Raw genomic sequence first — 11,176 nt, forward strand, 5'->3', positions numbered from 1 at the left:
AAATATATTAATTGTACGTTACGCTGTTTAGATGAAAGGCATAGTTCTGAACCCATAAGAGCTCTTATTTGAGAGACAAAAAAATGTTCTGATACAACTATTCATAGGGCTCTATGCAAGTAATAGTGGCCACCTTCAGGATTATCTGCTCTGAATATAGGATAATTGCCATACCTACATTTCTATACTTAATCTGCATAAGAGCAGGAGCAGCCGTGGGAAAGTGTGACCCTGCCTCCTGTGTCCAGCTGATTGACTCAGGGTGAGCAAATGGCCTAAACAAGGCCGATCAGTGTGCTTTCCAGGACATTTTAGAACTGAACTTGGAAAAGACCTGTAAGTTTCTCATTAAGTCTCTGGATTACATCAGGTACAAATTTCAGGAGTGGACAGTTCCTGTTTTTCCATTATATGGACTGGAAGAGTGAAAAAGCATAATCTGTAGAGAGAAGGAGACGAATGTAGTAGACTCTAAGAAGAGACACACCAACGGATACAATGTATAAAGAGGATTCAAGGCATAGAGACCGGGAGAGGAGGCGACTTGGGGAGAAAAAGCTGATGCACATGAGTCCTTCATTGTGACTCTTGAGACTTAGTAGCATTCCTCTTTTTGGATCTGTGAAATACCCTAGCATCTTTACAATAATTAACTTTTTTGAGTAAGTTAGATTGAGTTGTATGTATGACTATGTATGACCAAAGGAGTACCAATAAAAGTGTATACCTGAAACAGACTAGGGAATTTGGAAAGATTTCCTGGAAGAGGAGATGTCTGATTCTTAAAAGAGTCCAAGGAAATCAAGGAAAGAAAGGAGGTAGGATTTATTGTATATACACAAAGACTTTGAGGTGAAAGCATGATACATTTGGGAAGTTACAAGTTTTTTAAGTGTGCTCAGAACATAGGATAAGAATAAAGAAAAATCGCAGAGCTGAAATTTGAGAGATAGGCAGGGACTGTGTCTTTAATTGCTTGGTAATTCATGATAAGGAGTTTGGATTTTATTCTAAAATCAGTTGTCATCAAGATTTTTAGCAGAGGAATGACTCAGACACAAGGGGAGGGGAGTAAAACACAGGGCTGAAAATGAGGATTTGGGGAAAGTCTGCTGATAGGATTCCCTGTGCTCCTCTTCCCCCTTCCAGCAACCATCAGACACACTCACTTCCCACGAAGGAGACAGGTTCATTTTCTTGAGACACTGAATGATCTCAGAGAAATAAACCCTGAATAGATTGATGCTTCAAGTTTTCCTCAAGAAAAAGGCTGGCTAGCTGTCCTATCACTCTACATGGAGTTGCATCAGTCAGCAAGCCTCAGTTACACAACCAGACCTTTCATTCAGGTTTAGTATTTCTATTATTAATTACTAGAGCAGTATTAGATTTACAGAGACATTAAACAGAAAATACAGAGAATTCCCTTTTACCCCTTCTCCCTCCCACACGCAGTTTTGCCTACCATTAAGTCTTTGTGTTAGTGTGGTATATTTGTTACAACTGGTGAATTAATACTGATACATCATAATTATTAACTAAAATCCATAGTTTACATTAGGAATCACCCTTTGTGTTGTACAGTTGTATGGGTTTGACAAATGCGTAGTGTCCTATATCCACCATTACCATATCATATACTGCTCTAAAAGGCCCCTGTACTCCACCTATTCATCCTCCCTACCCTAATCCCCTGGTAACCACTATTTTTTTTTTTTTTGAGACAGAGTCTCACTCTGTCACCCAGGCTGGAGTATACTGGCTTGATCTCCGCTCACTGCAACCTCCACCTCCCAGGTTCAAGAGATTCTCATGCCTCAGCCTCCCAAATAGCTGGGATTACAGGCATACACCACTGTACCCAGCTAATTTTTGTATTTTTAGTAGAGATGGGGTCTTGCCATGTTGACCAGGCTTGTCTTGAACTCCTGGCCTCAAGTGATCTGCCCACCTCTGCCTCCCAAAGTGCTGGGATTACAGGTGCGAGCCACCGTGCCCGGCCCACTGATTTTTTTTTTTAACTGTCCCTATAGTTTTACCTCTTCCAGAATGTCATATAGTTGGAATCATAGAGTGCGTAGTCTTTTCATTTTGGCTTTTTTCACTTAGCAATGTGCACTTAAAGTTCTTCCATTTCTTTTGGGGGCTCGATAGTTCATTTCTTTTTATCTCTGTGTATTCCATTGTATGGATGTTCCACAGTTTTGTCTATCCATATACCTATCAGATAACATCTTGGTTGCCTTCCAGTTCTGACAAATTTCAGTAAAGCAGCTATGAACATTCATATGCAGGCTTTTTGTGTGGACTTAAGTTTTAGACTCATTTGGGTAAATACCTAGGAATGTGATTGCTGGATTATATAAGACTATGCTTACTTTTGTAAGAAGCTGCCAAACTCTCTTCCAAAATGTCTATACCATTTTACATTTCTGCCAGCACTAAATGAATGTTCCTGTTGCTCCATATCTTAGCAGCATGTGGTATTGTCAGTGTTTTGGATTTTAGACATTCTAGTAGATGTGTAGTAGTCTCATAATCATTTTAATTTGTAGTTCTCTTACAACATGTGATATTGAGCTTTTATGTGCTTTTTGAAGTGTTTGTTTTCTTGTTGGATTTTAAGGATTCTTTGTATATTTTGGATAAGGTTCTTTATCACATGTGTGTCTTGCAAATATTTTCTCCCATTCTATGGCTGGTCTTTTCATTCTCTTAACAGCGTCTTTCACATAGCATAAGTGGTTGCTTTTCATGAAGTCCAATTTATTGACTTTTTCTCCCATGGATCATGCTTTTGATGTTGTATGTAAAAACTCATCACCAAACTCAAGGTTACCCAGATTTTGTCATATGTTTTCTCCTTAAAGTTTTGTATTTTTGCATTTTACATTTAGAGCTATGATCCATTTTGTGTTAATTTTAGGGGAAAACATATGGTCGGTGTTGATTCATTTTTCTGCATGTGGATATACACAGTTGGAACTAGTGCCAACACTACTTGTTGAAAGGACTGTCCCTTTCTCCATTGAATTGTCTTTGTTTAGTTGACCATACTCATATGGGTCTACCTCTGGGTTTTCTGTTCTTTTACATTGATCTATTTTCTGTTCCTTCACCAATACCAACGCTGTCTTGATTACTGTAGTTTTATAATAGGTCTTAAAGTCAGGGAGTGACAATCATCCAACTTCACTGTTCTTCATTATCGTGTTGGCCATTCCTTGTCTTTTGCCTCTCTGCTTTAAACTTCAGAAACGGTTTGTTGATATCTACAAAGTAACTTGCTGGAATTTTGATTAGGAATACATTGAACTTATAGATCAAATGAAGAACTAACATTATAATAATATCAAATCTTTCTCTTCACGAACATGAAATATTTCTCCATGTATTTAGATCTTCTTTGCTTTCCCTCATTAGAGTTTTTTAGTTTTATTCATACAAACTTTATGTATATTTTATTAGACATCTAAATATTTCTCTTAGGTACTAATATGAAGTGTCTTTTTAATTTTAAATTCTAACTGTTGGTTGCTGGCATATTGGAAACCAACTGACTTTTGTGTAATTACCTTGTATCCTGTAACTTTGCTATAATCACTTAATTGTTTCAGGTTTTTTTAGACAATCATGTCATCTGCAAACAAAGACAGTTTTATTTCTTCCTTCCCAATCTGTATATCTTTTATTTCCTTTTCTTGTCTTATTGCTGTAACTAGAACTTCCAGTACAATGTTGAATAGGAGTGGTGAGAGGGGATATCTTTTCCTTATTTTCTGTCTTAGAAGAAAGACATCTGGTTTCTCACCATTAAGTATGATGTTAGCTGTAAGGTTCTTATAAATGTTGTTTATCAAGTTTAGGAAGTGTCCCTCCCTTTCTTGTTTGCTCACAGTTTGTCTGTCATGAGTGGGCGTTAGATTTTATCAAGTGCAAATTCTGCATCTACTAATATGATCATGTGATTTTTCTTATTTAGCCTGTTGATGTGATGGATTACAGGAATTGATTTTTCTTGTCTTTTTATTTTTTTTCCTTTTTTGCGGAGAATGGGGTGTCACTGTGTTGCCCAAGTGGGTCTCACCTTGGGCTCAAGCCATTCTCCCGCCTCTGCCTCCGTAAGTGCTGGGATTACAGGCATGAACCACTGCACCCAGCCCGTTAATTGATTTTTAAATGTTGAACCACCCTTGCATACCTGCGATAAATCCCACTTGGTTGTTATGTATAATTCTTTTTATACATTACTGGATTCAATTTGCTAATATTTTGTTGAGAATTTTTGCATCTCTGTTCATATAGTTTCCTCTCTTGTAATGTCTGTGGCTGGTTTTGGTATGAGGGTGATGCTAGCCTCAGAGAATGAGTTAAGAATTGTTCCCTTAGCCAGGCACGGTGGCTCACGCCTGTAATCCCAGCACTTTGGGAGGCCGAGGCGTGCAGATCATGAGGTCAGGAGATCCAGACCATCCTGACTAACACGGTGAAAACCCATCTCTACTAAAATTACAAAAAAAATTAACCGAGCGTGGTGGCGGGCGCCTGTAGTCCCAGCTACTCGGGAGGCTGAGGCAGGAGAATGGCATGAACCCAGGAGGCAGAGCTTGCAGTGAGCCGAGACTGTGCCACTGCACTCCAGCCTGGGCGACAGAGCGAGACTCTGTCTACAAAAAAAAAAAAAAGAAAAGAAAAGAAAAGAAATGTTCCCCCTTCTTCTGTTTTCTGGAATAGATTGTAGACAGTTTGTATAATTTCTTCCTTAACTGTGTGTTAGAATTCCTCATTATTTTCCTCAGCAGTCCCGGTATTTAATCCACGTCAAATCCTCTCTACTCTATCTCCTAGAATATTTTAGGAGCTAAGTTTTTTCTTCCTTGCCTTTTCACCCTTACCGCAGCCCCAGTCACACCTGTAAATATAAACTCTTTTTGAGCCCTACCTTCATATTAGCTTACCCCCTAGGCTGTGAGTTTTATAAAAGCAGAGATCATGTCTCCCTTGTTCACTATGTTATCTACAACACCCAGTGCCGTGCCTAAAACATAGTATATGCCCTTTAAATATTAGTTGACTCCCTCACCTAATGTCCTTGTATAGTTCTCAACAGTTTACAAATCACTTTAGTGTTCATTATCTTCTTTGATCTCTAACTGTGCAAATTAAGCTGGGGATGTAGCAATACCTCATATTTCTCATGCGAAAAGTGCCACTCAGAAAGATCAAATAACTTGTCTTAGTTTATTCAGTTTTGAAATGGGAGCCATTAGAATTAATCCAGGTCTACTAACTTCAAGTTTTAGGGCTTTTCTTCTGTATCTAACACTAATCAAGGCGTTTCTCATACCCACCTCGCTTTATCAGATCCCCACTGAAAAATGTAGGGAGCAGCAGTTACTTAGATGCGCAATTGCTCAGATACAACTGAAAAAATTAGTTTTTCCAAAAGAAGTGGTCACATGATAACAGATTCTTACAGATCTTGATCTTCACGTGTTTATTCAGACTGATGCCTGGGACCCAAATTACACCATCTTTTTGTATGAATATTAGGTGATAAGAGAACATTTTAAAGACCGTGTTTATGTTGTATACATTCTATCTTCGCTCTATGGCAGAAGTAATTTTTAGCTTCTGAGAAGCTGTTTATTACTTTCTCACTGAGGAAAGGCAAACAAATTATTTATAGACTCTCCTGTTTAGGGCATCATTCATATTTTAAAGCAGTGCTCAATTAATAAAGATTTTTTTTATTTTAAACATATACATACATGATACAGTAGGTACCAGAAAGCAATAGGAAAAAAAAGTGGTCATCACATCTTTTCTAGTGTGTGTCTTGAAAAACACATTTACATGGGTACCCAAGTATGTTCTTCCTTCATAGTTTGCAAACAACTTAAGAGAAACCTCAGCATTTATTCGTTGCTGAAGAATCTAGCTGACATCTTTGGAAAATAATTTGAAGAGCTAGTGGTTTGGTGCATGCTGTGCTAGAAGCTTTGAGCTCCCTTTTGCATTCTATAATTTATATGTTGTCCCAGCATGAGATTGTTTTCATGATTTTGCTTTTAAATTATGTATATTACAGTGAAATGTACTGATATAAATATAGAAATGACCTATAAAGATTTCTTTTTCCCAGAATTTAACCTTTTAAGACCTCTTTGTTCTCCAAACCACCTTTGTTATAAACACATGCCAGAGCTCTGTTGTCATACTGGATCCACATATTATAGTAAATATTTTCATAGAGTTTTCTAATAAGATATTGTACCATCTGTTGATATTTGGCAAATGTGTATTTACTAAGAACTTGACCAAATGTATAATTAAGCATTAACAAGGGTCTCTTTTTATGCAAAGAAAATAAAAAGAAAAAATTGTCCAGTGGGTATATGGCTTTGAGTTGTTTTTTTCTCTGAAGGACTAGTCTGAGATATCTGTATCTTGCCTTTTGTAAATGATTTCCACATATTTGACAGATATCTTGAGCTTAGTGATATGATCCCTAGCTGTGAAATAGAAATTTTTTCTATTAAGCTTAAGTGATGTGTTCAAGCCCAAACTTATTAATTTGATAATTACTACACATAGTTATTTTGTGCCTTGGATTTCTTCAGCATAACCCTAGCAGTTGAAGAGGCCAAAGAAACCTCTGACAGACAATCTCATGCTGCTCTAGACAGACTCAAAGCACTGAAAACCAATCTTAGGAACTGCACGACCTATTCTGCAAGAGCCATCACTAGAACCCAGAAGAGAAAAATAAGCAAATCCTGAGACAATTCTTGTACAGGTTTTTCCTGCTTCCATAGGCCTTTTTTCCTTCTGAACTCACACTCTTAACAGTACCAAGACTCCCTAAGAAATAGCCAGACATGTTTCTCGTGTTTTCCAGCAATCATTAATTTATCATTTAGTTACCTATGTTAGAAACCCATATGTTCAAGCAAGAAGTAGTTTATTACTTAGTTTATTAGTTTTTGTATCCATACTTGGGAGACCAGTATAGTGTGGTTAATAAAAGCATGATTTCTGAAGTACCTAGATTCAAATCCCATCTTACCTGCTTGATAGTTTTGTGACTTAGAGAAGTTTTTGTAACCTCTTTAAGCCTCAGTTTCTTTACTCACAAAACCTGTTGAAGGAATTTAGTAATGTGGTAAACATAAAGTGCTTAGTACTGTACTTGGCATATGCTACTCACTTAAAATAGCAACTACTTTTATCGTAACTGTGTAGCTGGATTCTCCTATTTGGCATGGAAAAGAGTCATTTATGTCATATATAACTTGATGTTAGAGAAAAATAATAGACTTGAGTGATTTGTTCACAGTTTTTAAATTATAATTATTAGTCTAGCCAAAGGTCAGTGAAGTGAGCACATACATATGCTGATGGGGATAAAAATCCTAAAATAAACTTTGGTAGAGCAATTTGGCAATATATATTGATAGCCATGAAAATGCCCTTTGAGTCTATAGTTTTCTGTCTAGAAATCTCTAAAGAATCAGAGATTCCAATTGAGATTTGCAGCCACTAGCATTTGATAATAGTGGCTGGAGTTTGGGAAAGGGGAAAAGTGAAATGTTCAAAGCAGAAAATGAATAAAACATGATATTTTCACATAATTTATATTCTGTACCTATTAAGAAATACTTGTAATGTGTCACAAGAGTAGAGAAAAAAAAGAAATATTTGATGGTATGGAAAAGTGCTCACAATACACGGTTGAGTTAAAAAAAGATATAAAAATATTTTGTAAAATACTCCAATTTTATACACTAAAAAATATATCCCTCTTTCCCTTCCTTTTCTCACCTCTCCCAGAAACAAGACTAGAGAAATATACATCAAAATATCAACAGTGTTTATCTCTGTTTGGATTTCAGTTTTTGGTGTGGTTTTTTGTTTTTTTGTTTTTTGTTGTGTGTGTGTGTGTGTGGTGTGTGTGTGTGTGTTTTGGTACACTTCAGTGTTTCCAAAATGTACATAATAAACAAGTTACTTGGCATAGCTCATATGAAATGCAGTGGAGGGAACATTGGATATCTAGGTATCTGTTGTTTATCAGTAATGACTTTACTGAAAAAAACTTCAAAAAACTGAGAGCTGTTTTCTCAGAACCTGTTTGTCTCCAAAACTGGTGCGATTTAGTTGGTTAGGGGCAGGAGGTGGCTAAATGGGATCACAGGAGGAGTTGTTGGACAGATTCTGGGTATTCCTGAGTACACTGGTTTTAATGTAACAGATAAATAAGAGTGCAAAGAGGGAGAGTTGCTGTTTTATATGAAGGAGAGGAAGCTTCTTGCGGAAACAAAATAAAAGTAAAGTTTAATTAGACTTGCAAGGATTGTTAAGAAAGGGGCTTGGATAATTTAAATTTTGTTTTTCAAAAATATTTGAGATGATCAGAGGAAGACTATGGTACATTTCCAGTGGAACATTTGTGGAAGAATAAATATTTTGTGACTGTAGAAAAATACTTAAAAGCGTTTGGCACCATCAGAGTGAACAGGCAACCTACAGAATGGGAGAAAATTTTTGCAATCTACTCATCTGACAAAGGGCTAATATCCAGAATCTACAAAGAACTCAAACAAATATACAAGAAAAAAACAAACAGCCCCATCAAAAAGTGGGCAAAGGATATGAACAGACATTTCTCAAAAGAAGACATTCATACAGCCGACAGACACATGAAAAAATGCTCATCCTCACTGGCCATCAGAGAAATGCAAATCAAAACCACAATGAGATACCATCTCACACCAGTTAGAATGGCAATCATTAAAAAGTCAGGAAACGACAGGTGTTGGAGAGGATGTGGAGAAATAGGAACACTTTTACACTGTTGGTGGGATTGTAAACTAGTTCAACCATTATGGAAAACAGTATGGCAATTCCTCAAGGATCTAGAACTAGATGTACCATATGACCCAGCCATCCCACTACTGGGTATATACCCAAAGGATTATAAATCATGCTGCTATAAAGACACATGCACACGTATGTTTATGGCGGCACTATTCACAATAGCAAAGACTTGGAATCAACCCAAATGTCCATCTGTGACAGACTGGATTAAGAAAATGTGGCACATATACACCATGGAATACTATGCAGCCATAAAAAAAGATGAGTTTGCGTCCTTTGTAGGGACATGGATGCAGCTGGAAACCATCATTCTTAGCAAACTATCACAAGAAGAGAAAACCAAACACCGCGTGTTCTCACTCATAGGTGGGAACTGAACAATGAGATCACTTGGACTCGGGAAGGAGAACATCATACACCGGGGCCTATCATGGGGAGGGGGGAGAGGGGAGGGATTGCATTGGGAGTTATACCTGATATAAATGATGAACTGATGGGTGCTGACGAGTTGATGGGTACAGCACACCAACATGGCACAAGTATACATATGTAACAAACCTGCACGTTATGCACATGTACCCTAGAACTTAAAGTATAATAAAAAAAATAAAAATTAAAAAAAAAAAAAGCATTTGGCTTTTTCAGATAACTTACATTTTAAAGTAATTTTAAAATATAGAATTATAACAGAGTTATATTTTTTTATAATTAGGATCCAGTTTATGGAAAAGGAAAACTTGGAGAAATCCAGGGACTTATTCTGGGAATGTTAGATACCTTTAACTATGAACAAGTAAGTAAGCTACTTGTTACATCTAAGTCTGTCCTAAGGTAGAAAAATGCTATTTTCTTTTCTTTTGTACCTATACTTAAAAAAAAAGTTACCCTCTATTTACTGGCAGTTAGGTAGACTGAGGTGTATGTGTGTATATTTATTTCAGTTTTTAATATCTCTCACCAGGCATGGTAGCTCATACCTGTAATGCCAGCACTTTGGAAGACTGAGACAGGAGGATTGCCTGAGGCCAGGAGTTCGAGTCCAGCCCAGGCAACATAGTAAGACTCTGTCTCTACAAAAAGTAAAAATAATTAGCTGGGCATGGTGGCATGTGTCTGTAATTGTAACTACTCAGGACGATCAATTGAGCCCAGGAGTTGGAGGCTGCAGTGAGCTATGATTGTGCCAGATGACAGAGCAAGACCCTGTCTCTAAAAAAAAAAAAAAATTCTCTTGACCTTGATTTGTGTACACACACACACATTTCAGAATGTAGAAATTCATCTAATTCAAATTTAGTTTATTTTAATTCATTGACAATGAAACAAATACCTTTTTTTTCAAAATGAAAGTATGAGAAACTTTCTGGAAAAATAATTTAGTACAAAGCTTATACCACATTAAAAGGAAGGGTCAACATGAATATAGAAAATTGCAAAATAAAATTAAATAAGTATTATTTTAAACATTCTGAAACAGATAGTTGTCACTAACCATTGTATTAGTCCGTCTTTATGCTGCTGATAAAGACATACCCAAGGCTGGGCAGTTTACAAAAGAAAGAGGTTTATTGGACTTACAGTTCCACGTGGCTGGGGAGGCCTCACAATCATGGCAGAAGGTGAAAGGCATGTCTCACATGGCGCAGATAAGAGAGCTTGTGCAGGGAAACTCCCCCTTATAATACTGTCTGCTCTCGTGAAACTTATTTGCTATCATGAGAACAATACAGGAAAGACCTGCCCCCGTGATTCAGTTACCTCCCACCACACGTGGGAATTCAAGGTGAGATTTGGGTGGGGACACAGCCAAACCATATCACCATAAATGGTCATTAGTCTTCCCTTAACTCAAAATTGTCTTTAGCTTTAAGTCTCAGTAAGCGCCAGCCTGGTGTTCGGGCTTTTTTCTTAGTGTACTGCAAAGTGACTCCTGAAGCCACCTAGGAAAAGTACCATTTAGGTCTGTTGGAGACAACGTCTGCTTTTTTTTTTAAGAATCTGTGAGAAGAAAAAGGAAAATCTGGGTGACAGCTTTTCTTAGAATGTTGTAAGAATTGCAGTTTGGCTAAGTGTAGCCCAGTGAAGCTTGATACTCCTGCAGGCACAGATTCCACGTTAGCAGAAGTAAAGTTGAGTGCAAGGCAGAAAATGTTTACCAGTTTTGGAACTATGGAAGAGGAGAAAAACATGATACTGATTGGAAAGAATGAGACCATTAGAACCAAAAGTTTTGCGTTACAGGTAAGGTTAAAGAGCTAAGCTGTATAGCAAGGAGGGCAGGCAGTACCTAGCTCTA

The 11,176-nt window shown here is 37.2% G+C and overlaps 1 protein-coding gene across 4 annotated transcripts in view; it reads left to right on the forward strand.

Annotated features, from left to right (window-relative positions):
- Positions 1-11,176, forward strand: part of VPS8 (VPS8 subunit of CORVET complex) — a 263,256-nt gene that overhangs the window by 181,374 nt on the left and 70,706 nt on the right. For all 4 annotated transcript variants that reach the window (XM_033211937.1, XM_033211939.1, XM_033211938.1 and 1 more), the window contains one exon: positions 9,593-9,673. In XM_033211937.1, coding sequence (XP_033067828.1) covers positions 9,593-9,673 — 81 coding nt within the window. The remainder of the gene's footprint in view (positions 1-9,592; positions 9,674-11,176) is intronic.

The sequence above is a fragment of the Trachypithecus francoisi genome, unplaced genomic scaffold (assembly GCF_009764315.1).
Source record: "Trachypithecus francoisi isolate TF-2019V2 unplaced genomic scaffold, Tfra_2.0 Lachesis_group0, whole genome shotgun sequence".
Classification (NCBI taxonomy): domain Eukaryota; kingdom Metazoa; phylum Chordata; class Mammalia; order Primates; family Cercopithecidae; genus Trachypithecus; species Trachypithecus francoisi.